Source organism: Lonchura striata, chromosome 3 (assembly GCF_050655825.1).
Source record: "Lonchura striata isolate lonStrDom1 chromosome 3, ASM5065582v1, whole genome shotgun sequence".
NCBI lineage: Eukaryota > Metazoa > Chordata > Aves > Passeriformes > Estrildidae > Lonchura > Lonchura striata.
The window spans coordinates 95,231,985-95,252,986 of record NC_140705.1 but is presented as its reverse complement, the minus strand read 5'-3'; the positions used below and the strand labels follow the sequence as shown (position 1 = coordinate 95,252,986).

General features: G+C 41.2%; 1 protein-coding gene across 2 annotated transcripts in view; it reads left to right on the top strand.

Annotated features, from left to right (window-relative positions):
- Positions 1-21,002, top strand: part of ALK (ALK receptor tyrosine kinase) — a 306,482-nt gene that overhangs the window by 223,248 nt on the left and 62,232 nt on the right. For both annotated transcript variants that reach the window (XM_085575795.1, XM_085575794.1), the window contains exons 6-8: positions 4,418-4,549; positions 12,008-12,139; positions 13,078-13,178. In XM_085575795.1, coding sequence (XP_085431921.1) covers positions 4,418-4,549; positions 12,008-12,139; positions 13,078-13,178 — 365 coding nt within the window. The remainder of the gene's footprint in view (positions 1-4,417; positions 4,550-12,007; positions 12,140-13,077; positions 13,179-21,002) is intronic.

Here is a 21,002-nt window from a genome sequence, read left to right as displayed (position 1 = left end):
GCCATCAGAAATGGGCAAGTCATAGAAAAATCAATAATCAGAAACTCCCCCAAATTCTCACTATCCTTTTATAGCTAGACAGAAGCTTTTCTGTTTTCACGCAACTTTTCCATCCCCCAAGTAATGTTTTTGTAAATATCCGAGTGAAAGCTTTGAACGCAAGCCAAAGGAGGGACAGGAGAAATTGAGAAGTTAATGACAAATACTTCTGACAGACACATCATCAACAAGGTTGTACAATCCCAGATTTTTAGTGACATTGCGTGGAGGCACTAAGCTGCAGCACTAGCCCATTGAAAAACATTTTTTAAGAGACGTAATCAAATAGTAGGAAACTTTGTGTCTTGAGAAGTAATGCATACAGTTAGATAAACATGATGGACTTCCATGGGTAGGTATTTTTTGCTACATATATCCAATTAAAAATGGAAAATTTTCACACTGTGGGCATACAGGGTCTTGCCTTGAGAACCACTGAAATAAACTCAACTCTGTACAACAGTGCTCCTTAAGGATAGCCCAGAGAGAAGCTGCTTGCTGGTAAAATGTGACAAGGCTATACATTTATCCCAGGTCTTTGGAAATTTTGCACAGTAGAAATGAGACAATTTTTAAACAGCAACCAAGTACTGTCCTAATAAGCTCTTCTGTTTTAATGTGAGCTCAGCAGGAGGACTTTACCTGACTGTGTTTGTCCCAAAAACATTGGTAGAATTAAAAATTATGGTCTAAGAAGTTGAATGTAGCATGTGAAGTTATAATTATGTTCAGCTTCATTAAACTCTGCATGATAATTAGCAGCATAGCCAGTTTGCCAGATAAGAGATATTTTTGTGGATGCCTGCAAGAATTTCTTCTACATTCCACCTGGCCAAATGCAGTGGCAGGAAGGCAAAGTTTTCCCTATTGTAGTGATCAAACAGGTTCCTCAGAGATAGACTCACCAGAGCCTGCCAGCACACTGTGATTTCTCTGCTGGCCAAGGGATGGGGAAGGAGAGAAGAGGAAACCCAAGTCAGAGAAAATCTGCTGAGAATTGAAATATATCCCCTTGGGTCCCACAGTGTGAGCAGAAAGTCGCTGATCCTGCATAAGTTAAGCCACGTGATTTTCCTCTTTCCATCCTGATAGAGGAAATAGAAAGCAAGTCCAAAAGCATGGGCAGTAAAGATCCCAGGCTGTCATTTGTGTTCAGGGTCTAGTACTGGATTTGAACACTGCCAGGGCTGGACCATGTTGAGAAGCAGGACCTGTGAGGTACAAAGTCAGCTCTTGTTCCCCACGGAGTTGTTTCTACTTTTCTACTTTCAATTTAGAGCCTGAAATGGCATTTATTTAATGCTGCTGTTTAAATAATGATTTATAAGGCCTCAAGCCAGCCGTGGTACAGCTTAATTACTGCTGTAATTTATGGATGCCACTGGCTACATAAACACTGCTGTAAATATAAAGGATGTCTCCCACCAATTTTACTCTGATACTTATTTGATACCATTAATTTTCCTTTCTTTACACTTCTGTGTGTGAGTTGAGGCCACTTCAGTGATCCAGGTCATTCTGGTTCACTTTGCCAGGAGTAATTGGATCTGGGAACTGAAAAGATCAAATGTCTGTTTTTCTTGCAAAGTATTTTAATTAAAATTTGAGCTTCCTTGAGCTTGGGTGCAAACATCTGCATTAAGTGGTCCATTAAAAGGATTATTTGTATTTGGGCTTTTTTTGGTTATCTATTTGTTTTACTAGTTAATCATCTCCTTTCCCTAATTCATTTTGCCTTTGTGCTCACAGTAAGCAAGCAAACAAGATGGGAATAAATCATGCACTGTAACAGAGCCCAGCCATTCCCGGGGCTGCAGCTTTGCTATTTGTGTTCTCTAACCTATACAAGGAGCACGTATATATTGGTCTAATGCAAATCTGAGCTAATTCAAGCCCCGTCTCCACAGAGATGAATGAGCATGTAAATCTGCTGCTTTGTTTTGGAGGAATAGCTCCTGGAATTGCCTGATTCCCAGTTGCAACTGACATATTTCAAATATTACAGTCAGTTGGCTTCAGGAGATTTGTGCCCCTAGGCTGCCACAAAAAACACCTGGGAAGACAAGTAGGTTCTCTTGAATGCCTTGGTTCCATTATAATTAGTGTTAATGCAGTTGTGTGCTTGGAAAAGCAAGCACGTTTAAAAAGTTATAATTAATTGAGTAAACAGAACAACCCCATTGCCTACAATTACCTCTCCTCTGAATCTCTGTGTGTCTCTGCAAGCTGCTGGAGTAAAATATGGGCATTGCTGAAAAGATTGCAGATGAACTGAGTGGGACATGAAAGCTCGTACTAAACATGGGGTTCAAAACCATCTGTGGGGCAATTCAGAGAGACAAGAATACTTCCAATTTTCAGTAGAACTTAAGGATCTTTTAAGAGTGTCATGATGTTGCTGACTCATGGAAGTGCTCTGGGACTTGTCTCCTAACTTTTCTTTGGGTGGTAGTTCCAACAACAGGGTGCTATTCAGGCTCACTGCATGTCCCTAGTAGAAGGAGTCACATACTGAGTTACCAGAGTCCCTTCTCACAGCTTTGTAGTGCCCATTTGCACATGACCTGAGCCCCAAGTGTCTGGCTGGTGGCACATGAAGAGCTTTGCACCTCACATAGGTAAGGCTCTCAGCAGAGTCTCTGAGGGTGCATTTTTTGTAGGAAGTTCAAAACCAAACTTGGCAAAGCCAAGGAAGATGCCATCTCACTGCCTTGAACCCTCACCAAGGAGCCCACAGAAATTATCAGCAGCCAGCTCCAAGTTACTTGGTCTGTTTTTCCTGCAAAGCTTCTCCTCTGTAGTCATGCTTTGACCCAGACTGGAATACAAGGGCATTGTGCAGCCTGTATGTGGCAAGCCAGAATTGCTCTAAGGAAGGGAAAAAATCAACCTGACAATAACACAGAGCACCTTTTTCAGGTTCTATCATCCTTTATTAACAAAGTTTGGCATGTATTCCCCCCACTCTTGAATGATTTGCACCATAAAATAAGCTGGAAGAGAAATAGTGGTTGTTTTCCTACATGCTTCATTAATTTTTAGTTTTGGCAGGCAATATAAATAAAAATATCAAATGCATATCTAATTGAATCGCCAGTGATTTCCAACTCCCTGTAGTACCAGGGAACATGATGTAGCTGCACTGTTTAGTGAGCATGGATGAGTTAGGCAAACAATGACTTGCTCTGCCCAGAGGCTTTGGTTTAATCTGGAGCATTTATCCATTTAATATGAGACAGGGCAGTTACTGCTACAGTGGGGAATTCACAGCACAGATCTCTTTGTTCTTCCAGCCTTGTCTTCCAGCAGTGACTGGAAGCATGTCTCACCAAATTCAGAAAGGTGTCAGTGAACTGCACCCACACTCAGATTTTTGTGGAAGGAACTCTGGCATTTCTCAAGCTTAGACTCCTCCATACACACTGACTTCAGGATGTTACTGAACTAATTCCTGCCTCCTTCAGGTGTCTGATCTAGATCATGGGCCTCTTAAAAAAAATATTAAAAAAAAGAAGGCCTTGTCCTAAGTATCATCTCAGAGGACTTGGGATGAGAGAATTCCTACAGTAAGGAAAATTATATCTGTCAGGCTACTTGATATCTGACTTCTCAACTCTCAAGGATATCAAGTGCCTCTGGAAAAGAATGGTTCTTAGAGAAAATTGCTCAGAGTGGATGATACTGACCTCTAATTGTAATGTTTGATAACCTCATTTCATAAGAGATGTCTCTTTTGACCATTGCTGGATGTCTTTTGATGTTTAGCACAGAGAAAATGAACTGGTGGCTTCTGTCTCTTGGTAGATGTAATCTGCTGTGGGCTCCCTGACTCAAGGGAGTGCAGGAATAGGCACAGAATACAAAGAAAATTACAAGTAGAGGTTCAACTATTTTGTCTCCTGCAGAGAATGTGATAACACAGTACACCCAAAACAAAGGTAATGCATGGTTCCAGGAGAGCATGATGAAAGCTTGTGCTCTTTCTAGATCCTGTAGCCATGTTACTCCTGAGCTAGACAGAAAGGCTATCATCCTTCAGGACTGTCAGTGCAGCAGTAAATTCACACACAATTAAAAACCTATCATGTGTATTTTGTTGTTCTTGAGAAGTACCAGAGTAGGGTGCAGGATTTTAGCCCTCCAGAGGTCAAAGCTGCCTTCCACATTATAGCACCTAAAAGGCCTGGGGAATTTCTATTAGGTGGACTATTACACATTTGACAAGATTAAATAGGTCAAAAAACTACCAAGTAAGTATTGAATTGAGAACATTTCACAAGGTGTTCGTCCCTTCAGTGTTATGCAGGATGCTATGACCTGTTGGTTGAAAGGAAGGCAATTTGTTATCTGAAGTGTTTTTGTTGTTTTTTTTCTCTAGGATCTGCTTCTCTCTCAAAAATGGCTCTGGAGGGTTCTTTCAGCTGCTGGAATGGAACAGTGATCAAGCTGGGTCAAGCATGTGACTTCATCCAGGACTGTGCTGAGGGAGAAGATGAGGGAGATATGTGCAGTGAGTAAATTCTAACCCCCAGGTTGTACCATCCTTTTCCAGAAATATTGATTGGTTTGAACTTTAATGTCTGAGACTTCAGCAGTAACAGACTCATTTGGTGCTATCAAAAGACCTGTATCCCCCATAGCAGATGCCATTTCCTGGATGTCTGCCTGGAGTGCACCATTTGATATTTCTGGGCTCTCCAACATCAGTTCTGCAGCAGCTTCTTAACATGCTCTTGGTGCTTCATCCCTTCCAGTGTCCTGATCAAAAATGCAAAGGAAGTATAGCCTGAATAGCTAGATGCCTTACAGAATTACGAAATGTGTAGTTGGTTAGAGCCTTTAATCAAAATGTAGTGCAGCATGTGGCAGAAGGGGAGAGGAAGGAGAAAACTTCTAAGATGAAAAATGAGTAGAGCCAGTAGCTTGTCTTTGACCAGCTCCTGTGTCTTTGTAATTCCTCTGGTTTTCTACCCTCTCTTCAAGAGTCAATAGTCGATAACATACAGTGGAAGATAGATAGCAGCCTGAGTTTTCTAAGAAATTGCTGTGCCTGAGTACTTTCAAAAATGTGCTGTGGAACTCATATACTTTAGGAACTTCCTTAGACTATCTTGAAGGTGCCTTATCACTTTTTCTATACCTCTGTGCATTCTACCTGCAGCATCTGCCAGCCTACAAACAGTTAGGTAGGTTGTCAGCTGTATAGTTGTCTACAGGGCAAATACATCAAGAAAAATAAATATTGAGAGTTTATTATTCTAAGTATATGTGCCACAGCTGATCTGGCCTGTGGGCTGTTGCAATAGAACTGTGTTGATTTGGTATGTAAAAAACATGATTGCTGTTTCTAGCAAGAACTTAAATGTTGAGTCATATGCAACTTCTAGCAGATTTCACTTCTGCTAATAAAGAAATATAGTTACAGACTTTATTGGTGTGGAGAACATTTGTTTGACCTGGGATCATCTAGGAAACTAGTTAAAAGCTTGAAATTGCAAGCTTCTCCATCATTTTAGACATTGTTGCAATTTGAAATTATATTCTTTAATGACACACTCAGCGGACATTAAATTCACAGGAACAGTGTCAGCACTGTTGACTTGCAGATTCTTAGAACAAATAATGCTTCATATTAGTAATATTGAAACGTTATTTCCATCTAGGACATTTAAAATAGAACTCTAAACTCTCTTAATGTCATTTCTGTTGTGTTCTACTCTATAATTTAAAAAAGGTTGAGTGCATTTTCATTTCCTTGGAACTAGAGTAGCATCATTTACCCTCAACTGTATGCCCAGACACACTTTGGTGCCCATGTGCCATAAGTGGCTCTGCCTTGTGGGAGTGATCCCAGGGGGAAGAGAGAGGTCACAAGGTGGAGTTGTACTAATCCGTGATCTCAATAGCACCATGGGATGGGGCAGGCCTGGAGGAACGTGTTTGCCTGGTATTTTCAGACCCTGGGTGCACTTGTGGTGGGTCTGTTTTTCATATTCACATATCAGGGCGAATATGAGGGTGGCTCTGCTTTTGTCCCTTGCTGCCACCCTATACCCCATGATGAGCCCAGTGGAAAAACAGCCTCTTTGGCATATGCTATCCAAAGGGCTTGGTTTGGTTGTCTTTTCTCCCTCTGTTCATCTGTAGCAGTTTCCACAAGGCAATATGGCACTTGCAGCTGTGTTGGCAAAGGAATGTACTGAGAATGTTGGTGAGAAAATATAAAAAGCAGAAAATATTTAGCCAGCTCTTTAGCAGAGCATCACTCTCAGCTTGAGGGGACCACATGGCTTGCATTCACCCATAGGTACTGGAAATGGGAATTCTTACTTCCTGCCAAAAGGTCCAAAAAGCACTATCTTCCACTCAAGGAACAAAAAGCATGGTTTGCCTGAGCAAGAGCCCAGGCTGTGGATATGCCTGCTTATCCACCTACAAAGCTGCTCAGTTCTACGGCTGATCCTTCTGCTTCTGCTTCTTTACACTGCTGAATATTGTTGGCATATGATTTCTTACACAAAACAGAAAAGTGATCTAATGTTTGAGGTGTCAGATATATCTGAGTGGCAGCCTAACACAAAACATATGTCATCTTTCAGCATTTTAGTTGTCATTTTACTCCTGAGCAACACAGATATTTTCATCAGCTTTTTGCAAGTGTGGTAAAAAGTGATTCAGATTTATCAAGCAGAGAAAAAGGTTTCCCAAATGGTTCTGCTTAGACAAAAGAGCTGTCAGAAAAAGATGAGCTATGCTCAAAACTGAGGCAAGAGGTTTTAATAATGCCATTATCAAAGGCTTCTATCTTTGAGCTTCAAGGAGGTGTTGGAGTTTTTTGCTTTTCACAGTCTTTTAGCTTTACAGGTATTGATTGCTTTTATTATGATTTTAATTTTTTTATCTAATAATTTGAATTTTGTTCCTGTCTTCGCTGAAGAGATCTCTCTACAGCCTGCTGTTTGCTAACATCTCTTTACTTATTAATGGCCAATGAAACATCATGGTGCTTGTTCTGCTCTGCAACCAATTAGTCCGTGTAGAAATTGTAAAACCAGAGAAGGATGATCCCTAGAGAAAAGCGTGTTTGAGTCATAATCAGATATCCTTGCAGGAGTAAAAGACAGCTTCAAAGAGGCTGATGAGGGATGAGAGGCTGAGCTGCTCATGTTTGTTGACTCAGGATCAGACATACAGATTCACCAGCCTGATGGAAGTGCCACACTAGAAATTACTTTGCAGAGCATACACTGCAGACACACATTAATACTTCAGATAGCACTGGTGGTGTGTCTCTGCTAGTAAATTCATGCCTTTCCAGATACAGAAACTACACATGGCAGCCACCATGGCAGGCTTTGACTCAAGGTTTCTGCTGAATTCATAAATTGAAAGATAGATTCCTCTATAAAAGTACTTTTTTTAATGGTCTAATAGCTGGAGCTGGGTGCCTCTGAAGAGCAACCTTGAACAAGGCCCTAGTTGATTATACTCAAGCAATCTGAATTCCCCAGCCTTCATGTGACTGTTTGGACCAGTTGTCCCCCATGTGAGGCTCTGGGAGCTCTTCCCATTCTTCATTGTGTCCCTTGCTTGCCTCAAGGTAGGATGTGTCTTTTTTCCAAGGTTGCCACTTCTGTTAATGAATTCCTTATCTTCTGTCTTGAACCAGCTCTAGGGTTTTCTCATATTTGGCTGAGTGGAAAGTTCAGCATATCTGGTGAAAGCTCACAGCTTGTGCCTTAAGCTTCAACAAATTTATCTATTAATTCTAAGCACCAAATTCTATATAAGTAGTTTACCAAATCACTCAATATATGGATAGAACTTACTGCAAGAAACCCCAACGTACTTTGTCTTACTGTAATAATCACATGTAATATATTTTGTGTGGTATATGACAGACATGAAAACTCAATTATTTATTAACACAAATGGGCAGGGCTCTGTTTTACAGAAAGGGTGAATTTGTTTTAGCAGTTTTGCACTTCTCTTTGTAGTTAACAGTATCTGGGATTTTGGTTAAATAATCTTTCATTGCAGGGCAGCAAGTAAGGGCAAAAGTTAAAACTTTACTGAAAAGGGATGCATATGATTCTGGCTAGTCCAAAACTATTTTACTTTCCGTGACAAATTCAGGAAAAGATTCATCCTTGGAAAATACTGGCTAATCAGTCCAAGCATGTTAGGCAAGTAATGGATATATTCTAAAAAGAGTAAAATTTTAAATAATGGAGGTGTTAGTATATTTATTATCTAGAAACTCAGAATTTCTAGGATTCACTCAGGATACAATTAACCCAGGACTGGTTCTTATGTGAATTTGAACCCATATTTTCTGTTTCCATAAGGAGTTTCCAAGTTTGTGGTCTGGAGTTCTGGTCTAGTTGAGAAGAAAATGGTTACCCAAGTCTTTCCTGAGGTTGCGCTTCCACATTTTATGAATTTTAGCTGCAACAGGAAGTAATGTCCTCTTTATCTTTCAAATAAATCTCATAATCACTTGGTTATATGGTAATTTTCACTCTGCTTCATTGAATCTTTAAGGATGTTAAACACTTTAGCAGGTGAGATAAGGAAGTGTCTGGTTCCTGAAAGGAGTGACTCAGGCTGTGTTGGAGGACTGCATGCACACATCAGTCAAAAGGCAGCTAGGACAGGAACCTGTAAAATTTGATTTTCAGATAATGTGGTTGAGTGACCAAAAATGCTTTGATAATAATTTCTAAAGGGGTCAGTTTGGTTTCCAGGCAAAACTGTGTGAGGAAATTGTGGGATTTGTTTTTATCCAGATACAGCCAGCAGAGTCTTCCTGCAAGCAAAATGGTGAAGCAGCAACCTGTTGCCAGGCCCTGCTATGCTCTTAAGGTTTCTATCTTGCATGCACTAATCCTTCTGCTTCTTTCTTTATCAAAATCTGTACTTATAGAAATGAATTCTAACCTCTGGCAGTTTTGAGCTCAGCAAAGCCATCTGCCATTAAAGGATAACTCTGCTGACTGTTGAAAAGTATTTTCATTTTTTATGCTTCATTTCTGGTAGAATTTGGCTGGCCAACTTTGCTAACACAGATGCAATCATTGAAACAAACTCATGTTTAAGATTCCTGTAACTCTTTAAATTGAGTAGCTGATCTGTTTGGCTTCTGAGATTTCCTCCTAAACTTGGTAAAGGTCCATACATACAGAGTACTCTTTAATGCTTTTGTTCTTTATAATACCAGTTTGTAATTTCATCTAGAAGCTTAAATTGTAGTATCTCATTGATTTACACCTAATTTTGAAGAAAGAGATTACTCCATCTGCTGTATATATTATATCAGTTATTAATTCTCTTGCTATTAACGGATTAAAAATCTGAGTTAAAAATAACTTATTTAGGTTTTTCATGAAAGGTATTTAATTCTGAAGGCTGGAAAATATTTGGTTAAAGGCAAGTTTAGTATCCAACAGCTTTTCCCTGCTTGCCCACCTACATAAAAGGAGAGACTCTTACATTCTCAGACTGCTTCATTTTCACTGGACTGCTCTGTTCTCCATCTCTGCTCTGGGTGCCTCCGAAGAGCAACCTTGAAAATGTCCCTGGCTGATTATACTCAAACAATCTGAATTCCCCAGCCTTCATGTGACTGTTTAAACCAGTTGTGCCCCATATGAGGCTGGGAGAGGGGGTGCCACAAACCAAATAAAACCGACCTTATTAACATAAGTTAACAACATAAGTACGACACAAGTTGTATCTTAATCTTACAAAAGCCTAAATCTTCTGAGGCTTTTGTCTCTGGGATTAATATCCAAAATTGCAGGTTTCAGTACAAGAACCCCTGCCCTCTAATTTCCATGATTTTCCAATAAAGTCAGAGCAGCTTCCCCTCATCAGTGAAGTGTCTGTGCTAACATGAGTCTCAACCACAAACGCATGAAATGGAGAAGTACAGGTTGGAGAGAAGTGGTACTCAAAGAGGTCTCTGTGGAGTACCAACACATGGAATCACAGGTGCTGTACATATTCAAGGTAAGAAAGAGCAGCAAAGAAAATGCACCCAGGGCATGAGACATCTGAAAACTCATAAAACATTAATTTGGGAAAAGGGAATGAAATATTCTGTGAAAGTAATAGGTTTTTATTTATGCCCTTACTTGTTCATTGACAGTGAGCTTTCCCTGGCCTTCAGGCAGGGATTGCTGCTTAGATGACTCCTCCTGCTTCTCTGACTTGTTTACAACATCCTAGATAGCAAATGGCCATGACATGAATTCAGCTGGACACCGTGCCAAGCTGTTTCTGTAGGAACTCAGGGCACATTATAATTTGTCATTTTCTTTGTGTCCCAGCCTCAGGCTGCGCAATGAAATATAATCAAGTTCTGCAGAGGGGTGAAACACAGGGAAGTAACTCTCTGCTTAACAGCTTCACATTTAAAGTCTAGGCTGAATGAATTTAGAGATTTTTTAAAAGGAAAAACTTGAAAAAGCCCTTACTTCAGTACAGGTTTTGATTTTTTCATAACAGGTTTAGATACGTGCACAAAATACCACTAAAATGTGGCTGTTGTCTCAATGTCAGGTTCCAGGTCCAAAACTAGCCCTACTAAAAAGTTACAGATAGAGGATTTAGAGGATTTGTTTCACTTTCCGCTGACAAGTGAGTTGTGATTCAGGTCCCAGAAAATCAAATGTTTGTGGTCTAGATGCTGCAGTTTTGTGTTCCACAGTTGTTTTCTCTGGGTGCACCAAGGAACGCATGCATGTGCCAATGACAGTCAAAAGCCATGCAATTTTCTTTTGAGGTGTGTGAGTCAAAGCTGGGGCCTGTGGGCAGGTATTTTATTGATCTGAAATCTCAGCCAGGGGATCTGCTGGTACTTAAACATTTTGAATGATCTGGAGCTTGAATACTGGTGCCTCATTGTCTGACAGTCTCTTTATAAATATATATTTTCAGGGGGAAAAGAAATTAATAATCGCAACAAATTATATGTTCGAGAGCCTCCTCTTCTCATAGAGGAGCTATTGAAATTACTGGTATCAATTGACCAGAAGACAGAAGTTTGTGGTCTATCCTACTGTTTGTAAATGAAGAAGTTTTTATTCTGATTTTGTCAAACAGTTAAAAGTAAAAAAAAAAAAAAAAAAATCCTGGATATGTGTTTGCACATAAAATTTCATTTTTATCTTTCAAATTTTAACATATTTAATGTATAATTCTCCTTTCTTGGAGCAAAAAGAGCAATACTTTACACCCTCTGTAAGCATAACTTGCAGTTGTAGGTAGAGAAGTAAAAGGAAGGCAGGAGATAACCTTCTGCTTTAAAACTGGCAAATTTCAAGGCAAAAAGCTAATAGAGCTCTATTGTTTGGAGCTGGAAACTGAAATCCTAAACTAGTGACAGAATGGGAGTCTGGATTAAAATAAACAATCCCCTTTCATCTCATGGAAGAGACTCACAGGTGAAAAAAGTGAAGCACAAAAGGAATCAGTGCTTTACCTGAGGCCACATCAGTGTTCACAGAGAGAAGAGATCATGTTGCTGAGCTGGGCTGAGTAGAAATCAGAACTGAAAGGGAGGGAATCTTGTAGGGAAATTATCCCTCTCCAAGATTTCCCCCTGTGGGGCTGCAGAAGCAATGCTTAGGAAAGTAATCTCCAAGATGTGACCTTGAGCGAGCTGTCAGCTGCAAAGCTGAGAGCCCAGGCATTTAGGAGACCCCCACGGTGTGTAGTGAGATGTGTCCTCTCACTGGGGTTTGTCAGGGTGTGTGGGGAGTCACAGCCACACTCTGGGTGTTGTTTCTCTCTGTTTCTCCCTCCCCATGGTCAGGCACGTGCACGATTCCACATGAAAGGACTGAGGAGCTGGGAATGCCCTGGCCAAACTGGGTTGGAACAGTCACTGCAGCTCCTGTGTGAGCCCAGGACCTACTCCCCAGCTCACTGGCTTCTTCTGTCTGTGTGCCTTTCCCTCTTGCAGGAAGGCTTCCCTCTGGCTTTTACTGCTCCTTCGAAGAAGGGGATTGTGGCTGGATGCCAGGCTCCTCCGCGTCCCATCCTTCTCCGTGGCGCATCGGAAGCGCGGAGCACAAGCGTTTCCCTTCCATAGAAGGTGTGTGAGAGCAAACCGTAAGTGTGGAGCACAGAGAGCTGAAATGATACACACATGGTGAGGAGAGGGAATGAAACGCAAGGCAAGCTTTCCTGTGTACTTACATTTTCAGCCTCCAGTGAAACAGATCCCAGCTTTCTACTCTCAATTGCCATCTTTCCACTCTGAGTGCTTTGAGCAAAACTGTCCTGCTCCCTTTTCGTCCTGAGGGTACAAAGGGGTACCTCAGTCTCCAACACTGACACCAGATACAGATCTTTACCCCTTCTAAAAGACTTTATACCAAATGTTTATCTGCCTGATCCTCTACCATACTGATCTGGTTTTTTCTTCCTGATTTTCCTATTTATTTTCTCTATTTTTCTGTACTGCTGTTTTTTTCCCCCTGCTCATATCCTATTTTTTCTTCTCTTTGCTTCATGATCCCTTGGGCTGCACTTTTATGTACAATTACTATGTAACTGGTTCTCCTACCTAAATGCCAGTTTCTAGTCCTTCCCATATAAACAGTTGAAGGCTTAAGCTGCTGAGACAAAACCCAATACTGCCCTTGTTCCTCTTGTTAACAGAAATTATTCAAGTAGCAAAGAGCTGTACCTGTATTTTTATTTGGTTTTGGTCAAGATAAATTCTTTTCTTCCAAGTTATTTTTTGTTCATAAAGGATACACTTTATTATTTGCCTTGCAAGGAGGGTGAATTTGAAGTCCTGGAGCAACAGAAGGTAGCAATGGGGGGAAGGTGGACAGACTCATGTGGGTATCAAGTCTGTTTGTTGGCTAAGTGAAGCTGCATCCATAAGAAATGGAAAAAGCCTTCTGCTTCCTGGAATTCCACTGTGGTAGGAGTCAGCTAGCATAGGCTTGGGGCAGGTTTCACAAATCCTGAAACCCTAAGGTGAGTGCTGCTGTTTGACCTTCTTCCTTCTCTTTCATCCAGGTTGTGCACTCCTCCTTAACACCAGCAAGGCACCAGCAGTAGCAAAGACTGTCATGACCAGCACAGCATTTCCAGCTCCTTTGAGGAACTCCCCCTGTGAGGCAAGTCATAATGTCTTCTTTTCTTGTGCAATTTACAGAGTTTTTTTTGTGTGTTTGACTCAGGTTTTCAAATATAGGTACTAGGTCAGTAGCAAGGCAACCACTGTCTCTGGTTTTATTTTCTATAAAACATACTTATTTATGCCCACTGTATAAGGGAAAGCTATGGTTATCTGCTTGAATGCCACAAAATGTGCTTTGAAAAAACTATCAGATCCTGTCCTCATTACATCACATGATATATTACAATCTTCATAATTAGGTGTGTATGCTGTGAGGGTAGGGCAGCCAGCATTACATAAACAAAGAGAGGAAGAATCTTACTGCATGAACAAGCATTATATTTGCAACATCCAAGACAGAGTATGCTTCAGGACTGCCCCTGAGCCATTCAGAAAAAGCAGTACATGCTTTCTCTAGCACAACTGGGATTTGGGCTGGCAGCTCTTCATACTGCTGCACTTCAAACCTACCAATCCTCATTCATAGGAGTGCTGAAGTTAACAGCAGCAGAGAGAAATTAATCCAGAATGGAGCCAGGTTCATATTCAAGCAGAAAAACTATAGACAGTCGCAAGACATCAGCTTAAGCTGACAACAAGGCATGCCAGACAACCTTGCTCATGGTTGTAATTTCTGACTCAGTTGTATTTAACCCTAAAAGTGCAGCTTCAGAAAGATGACCTGTCTGCATCTTCTTATTCTGTAGCTTCACAGATTGTAGAGCCACTAAGATTTATTTCTGACTTATGGCTTTGAACCATGCCTAGTGAGTTAAAGCATTTCACATCTTCACAGTCACTCAGAAATCTCCCATAAGCTTCTGGATCCTGGAGCAGAGGGATTTAGGAAAACTGATACTAATGAAGTGCAGCTGTTTGTTCTTTGAGCACTGAATAGACAAAAGAATCTGTTCCAGTGATCTTAAAATGCAGAAAAGACAAGGGATGTGTTAGAAAATTCTCTGGAATGAAACTACACAGAAGAAGGTGTTTCTTTGCCTTAAGGTTTGTTTTAGGTTCACTTCTGTTGGATATCTCAGTTCATACAGCAAAGCGCCTCTGGTTTTGCTCTCTTGATATATTCAAGTTCTCTGTCTTTGAAATATATTCTACCTTGTTTTTCCTCCCATCTGTGACAAAGGCAGGTTCTGAATATTTTAAGGCCTTGTTCTGCCATGGACCAGCAAGAACAAGTGTTTTTCATAATCCACCCGACACAGGAATCACAGTGAATGATTTCCCCAATATCTGTGTATTTTTTTCCTTGTGTATACAACACTGCAAATAATTAAACTTGCCGTTGGGGGAGAAGCTGCCATGTATTTCATCTGCTCACATGCCATCCCACCTTCGTCACTCCCCTTGGCACCTAAAAGGCATCCGGACGCATCCAGCGTTGCAGCTGTCGGTAATAAAGAGTGAAGGAGTTTTGGCAAGGGTTTTGTCTCTTGCTTTTCATATAGTGTAAAAGCTTCCCTTCTCAGTGGATCCCTGGTGGCTTCAAATTCTATTTTACTGGAACAATCTGTCTGTGCAGAGAATAATTTAATTCCGCTTCTCAACACAACAGAAGAGGAGAAAGGAGATATGCCTCCCTATGCTCTTATTCCTCCAATAGGTGCCAACAAACTTCCTAATAGTGAAAATATAGTCAGAAAAGAGGCTGTGAAAATACTGTAATGCTCTCCTGTATTTTTTCACCCTCAACCACTTTGTGATTGAACTGGCTTAAGTTCAGGCGCTAAAAGATGAGTTTTCTTTTACCTGTCACTGCTGACAGCTTTACCTGGCATGTCACAGCTGGGGCAGATTTGCTGGCAGCTGAAATCCCACAGAAAATACTAAAAATTCATGTTGCAAAGGGATCTCAGCAAGTGTGTGTGTGAATTAGACTCATTTATTCTTCCACCATCAGATCCAGCCATAAATCTGCCCTTCCTTTTGTATTTGATCCAGCTCTCATGATCCTTTAGGTATCTTCTTGCTCTCCTGAGAGCAACGAGGAGGTCAGCAAACATCCCCAGTTTGATAATTTTGACTCCCCTCTCTTCTCCCCTGCTGCATGGAAGCTGTGGAGCACCTGCTGTTCACTGCAGTTATTACTTTTTCCCCTTATCCCCTAATTTTCTTTTATCCAGTCATGTTAGACCAATCACACCCACCGCAGCAGAAGCTGACACCCTGCTTTTTAGCCTGAGGCGTTCATAGGAATTAATTACTTCAGCCTCAGCATGAGGAACCTTACCTGCCACAGTGCCATTTACCAGGCTGGAGGATTCTGGGGTTTGGCCAGGGTTTCCATGAAAGCAGAACTCAAAGCTGATAAGGAAGCAGTCCACAGTGGGTACCAGCCACAAAAAGTTTCTAATGCTTCAAGGTTGTTTCTCCTCCCTGAGTGTGGCTGTTTAATCTTACATTGTGGCAGACTGGAAAAGGAGGTGAGTGACCAGCCTGGTCAAAAGACCTTCCCTGCTGAGGTTCTGGGCAGCTGTATGCAGTGGTGTTGGTGTTAGCATTTGGAGACACCACAGCATGGATGAGCTTAGCATATGAGGTGTCACTGAGTGCAGGACTGGTGTGACACCCCATCTTTGTGCTCCCTGCAGCCTGAGCTCAATCCCCAGGAGCACAGGGCTGCCTGTCCTTCCCATTCCCTGCGGGAGGCTCCTTGTTAGCTCAGGAAGGGAAATGTCAGCCTCACCCACTCTGCACTGCCCCACATGCATCAAAAGGTGGGAAAAGGATAAAAATGTACACAGGAGATACTGTGATAAACACAACCTGTACTTTCCCACACTTGGGATTGGCCCTAATGTGCCTTGCGCTTTGTGTATAGCTTTGTATTGCACTTCACTCCTGTTTGTTTTGAGCAGCCTTATATTTTCATTTTCTTTGTTCTTTAGTGATTTTGGCAGGTCAGAGCAGTCAGTTTGTGATGCTGCCCTTTATTCTTGGTTCAGTTAGTTTTTCTCTTTCCTTTTGTTGTTTTATTAAATCTTGGCTGGAGTATCCTGGCTTCAAAGAATCTCTCTTGCTTGCAGTCCAGACAGCCTTTGTTATCTTTTTCATGTTGCACTTTCAGTAGAGCCCTTTGCTTGTTGACCCCTTTAAGTCTGTGTTTAAAACCCACTCTGTATGGAAGAGGGAGACTGTAGCACTTCTTCTAAATCCTGGGTGAATGCAGGAAGTGGTGCACATAGTCCATGAAGTGATGCTCTATTACCCTGAAGTAGCCAGAGAGGGGAGATGCAACAAAAAGCTCAGGAAATACTTCTGGAACCAAACAGTCACAGTAATCAAGAGTGAAAACCTTTTAACCCACATGTAAAAGTTCACTGGAAGCAAAGCATGTGAAATTGAGCATAGGAACACGTGTAAAGTGCAAAGAATTAAGCCAAACAATAGCCTGATTGAAAGGCAGAGTTTTTAGAGCTCGAGCAGTAAAGCACAGCATCATTTGCCCCTTCTGCCACACTGAGATTCCCCTCCTCTGAGTGGGAATCAGCTGGCATGTACAAGGCTGACAGGGCAAAGAGGAGCATGGGATGGATAGGCATTTCCTCATTTTGAAGAAGAAATCCATGTATGTGTCATTAGAAGCTGTACTGGTGTTTGGGAACCTAGGAAACCACATAGCAATTAAATCCAAGGGAAGCGCTGCCATCTCAGGCACCACCCATGGCAAAACTAATTCCTTTGCTAGGTGTGCACAGTTTCCAAGCTATCATGGCCACCAACTCCTCAGTACTTCACAAAGAAGTCAGAGAGCTGGCAGAAGTGTTGCAGGTGCCCAGGAATTACTCACCTTTGTGTGGAAGCTGGAGACTCAGTTCTGACCCTCCATGTCTGAGACAACAAGGCAATCCCATCTTCCTCAGTCCAGCATTTTTTGCTGTACAGGTGCACTCATGTGTGCCGATTTGCTTTTCCTTCCATTTTTTAGAGATGTTCTCTGATGTCTTCATCCTCAGGCCTTGAAGAATGTTGTGGTACCTGTATATCATAGGAAACATGCCTGTTTCTTCCCAGAGTGTGTGGCTTGCTCTCATAAAGACATACAAGAGGCTGGTACAGTTGTACCTGCCTGGGCTGTAGTCTTGCATCTGTCCTGCAAGATTTCATTTTGTGGTGGGTTGTTACTACTCCTGCTTGGAAGTCACTCCAGAAACATGAGCAGTCTAGAGAATGATTTTGAGAAAGGCTCTGCTTTGCTCAGCTTGAGGGAATCTGTGACAGGATCTCAGTGGCACGCCTGATAAGTAAAAGCTGAGCTGCAGCTTTGGTGTGGGCTGTCAGAGAGAAGGAGAGGAAAAGCAGAGCTGCTGTTCCTGCATGGGGGTGAATTTGAAATTAGCCTTAAATGGTATTGCATGCACCTCCATAGAGGAAGGTGACTGCAAGAGGGACTGCTTTGTGATTAGGAACCAGATTGTTTCATTTTCCTGGTAGGCTCTAAGTCAAACATTTTAAAGGGTATAGTTGTGCTGGAGAACAATACAAACAGAGTCCTGTGGTAGTAAATGTGCTTTGTGCTTTTGGCTGTGTTTAAAATAATGAAAATATTTTTCTGATGCTATTTGGACATTTCAACTAGCTGTTTCTTGAAAGCCAGCATTATGTTATGTAAGTTAGTACTAAACTGGGTCAGATTTCTTTAACATCTGAAATTATTTTTGAATATAAATGTACTCTCTCTGAAAAAATAAATATAACATGTTGATGTAGAACAGTATAGTTGAAGTTTGCCTTCTCACTCAGATTTACAGATATAAAGATGTTTTCATCCTCTCTGTTTATTAATTCAGTTCTCTTTTCTATGCAGAAGTGCTGCAATTTTTTCAAGGCATGTAAGTCAATAATATAAATCATTCCTTGAGTGCATTCTGAGCCCCATGCTTACACCTGCAGAGTGTGTCTCTTTTTCTCCTCTACTCCTTGAGCTTTAAATAACTTAGAAGCCTACATGGTAATAACATTGACACTGAAAATTTACAAGCATGAAAAATGCAATGTAGATAAGCCTCTAGCTCAGCTTTTCATGTGCTTTATTTGGCAGAATATTCTTATCATACTTTTTATTTTAAAATGTTGCTTTTTTAAATCTGTACAGCATATTTACTGTTTTCTGTCTTCTCTTGCTCCCTTTCCCACCTGGCTTTTGTGTCATTGGAGCAGAGGGTCTATAGCATCTGAAATCTCTTGAATGATGGTCATTCCACAGTCCTCTGACAGTAAAATTCTGAACACTTTCTCTTTTATTGTTGCTTTTATTTTTCTTTGTCTGTTTTCTGAAATAAAGCAAGAAATAATGTGAGAATAAACTGTGGGAGAATCTGTAGCTATAATACTTGAGATTCTCTTGCCCGGCTGGGCATTTTAAAGTTATGTAATCAGATCAGTTAATTATAATTCTATCATTTACAAAAGGTTTTTGCTTTCACACCTGAGTCCTCATCTAAAGCAGAAGTGTAGACTTCTGCGGACTACAAGAGAGTTTTATCATGCATTGTTGTAGATCTGGCCAAAGACCAGGAACAAGACCTTTTGATCCTCTTTATTATTCATAAGAGTCCAAGCCTGAATTGCTGAACAGTGGTAATAGATGTCTTTGCTTGTACTGTTGTGTGCAGCCATTTCTCATTTCTAGTAAGAAAAAAATATCATCAGTATGATAAACTTCACATGTCAAAGGTAGCTCATATTCATGTACAAAGCTTACTGAGACTTGGCAAAGGTGTCTGCAGCTATTGCCTAATTCTGTGTAAATCATATTCCAATTTGCCTCTTTGGTTTCTCCTCAACAATGAGGTGTTTTTCAAGCTTCTTTAATACCTGAGTTACATTTACTGGGTCAGTGCATTCGCAGCTGAAAACAATTTCTACTGTTTCCCTTCCAGTGAAGAAGACCCAAGGAAACAGTAATTATTTTTAGGAGAATAAAAATGTCTACATTTCAAGAATCCACTGTTCTTTGTCAGGCAAATTTTGAGCAATTCCTTTGACCAAACATCATGGAGCGGGGAGGAGCAAGGACTTGGGGGCATCATCTGGCCAGCAACATGAGGTGTTGCTGGCCAGAGAGACACCAGTGAGGTCCAACTACTGCAGTTCCTTGGGAGCAAAATGCCTGTAGACTCTTCTCTGTCTTCTTAAAAATACTTGACTCCAAGCGCTGTTTCAAGTATGTTTTTCTTTTCCAGTTCCTTTTTTCACTTGTATTAAAGATGGCCAAGTACGTATTCCTGCCAGGTAGCACCATAATGCTAATAGTCAGCATCACTGTCATGCAGAAAGAGAGGAAAAAGAAACAGCAGCTCTCCAGAGTGTCGCTGCAGAATGTTTTATTTATGCTGCTGCAAGTGTCTCTCATTGGTCCTCGGTCAGGCATCTCAGAGATAGTTTATGCTGGAATATTTCTGGCCATTAAAGTAGATTCACAGGTGTCAGCAAGTTCAAACTTCACCCAGAAAGTTCTTGGTATTTTGTTTCTCTTTTTTTTGCATAAGGAAGTAAAATGGAAGTCTCAGTTCTCAAGTGGTCTTGAAATTATGCACCTTGTGCTGGAAAATCTACCTTCTTTGTTTTATTTCACCTGCCAAGCCCTGTTGATATTGATAAGGATTAGTTTTTTGGTTTTTTTTTTCATTCTGGGATGAATTGAGTCTCCTGTTTGTCAGTTCAGAAATTCCACCAACTCAGAGGCTAAGGGGACTCTCAGAAGGCATCCTTCCAGATGGTGTTTGCAGTATAGTACATGTAGCCATCTGACCTGAGTTTTGCCTCAATATGCTGTGTATTTACCATGGGCTCTCCCTCCTGTTCATTTTCCCCAGATCAGTTTAAACCATTTCATTTACTGAGTCAGTGGGTTTGCATATGAACAGCTGATCACCAGCTCTGGTGGGTTCTAAAGCCAGAAAACAAGGTGCCATTGAGCCACTTCCTACCTTCTATGCTTAATTAATTTCTCAGTGATGTTTCTAGCTTCTGAATATTTTGCTGCTAGTTTAACACAGAGGGAGATGTTTGATGCATAATGTTGGGGTATTCCACCAACAGCCCAGATTTAGATTTTTCCAAATGTGCCACTGCTCTACTTGCAGGGCGCGCTGTGGATGTAGTGCCATCTGCCATCATTGATGCTGTATTCTGCAGAATGAATGCCAGCCTCATTCAGAAGTCTTTACTATGGTATCCAGCCCATCATCTGCTCTGGTTCACTTCAGCAGGTGTGAAAAGACCTGGACTGCCCTGCTGTGAAGCTTAGAAACCATGGAAATCACAGCCAAAAATGCCCATTTGGACACAGTGCCAGTCGATTCACTCAGAGCCAGTTCATTAGAGTTTGCATATTGCACTTTGCCAATGAGCTGATCTCCCACATCTACTGCCAGCTACTTCTTTCCTTCAAACAGCTGACATGTGTGCAAAGGCATTCATTCCAATTCATCAATTGCTTCAGCTTTTGCTCTAGTGTTATGCTAACAGCTATCAAAGGCTTGCTCTTCCCTCACTCCTGACCATGTAGATGTTGCCTCTTAACTTCTGGCAGGTTTCCAGAACAGACAGAGGTCTCAAAGCTTCTGCCTAGAGGGAGCTTTACCTCTCAAATTTTAAACTACCAAAATGGCACAGTGAAGTTGCTCCAACTCACCTGTATTAAAAATGTTACGTAGTGTGTTGAACAGGGAGTTGGCACTTGGGTCCTGAAAGTGGACATGTGGACTCTTCAGTAAGAGGTGTTGCTTTCTCTGGTATAAGTGTAGGGTTTTAAATATCTACTGGCATTCCAAACTTATTAAAACAAATAGTTAAGTCCTGG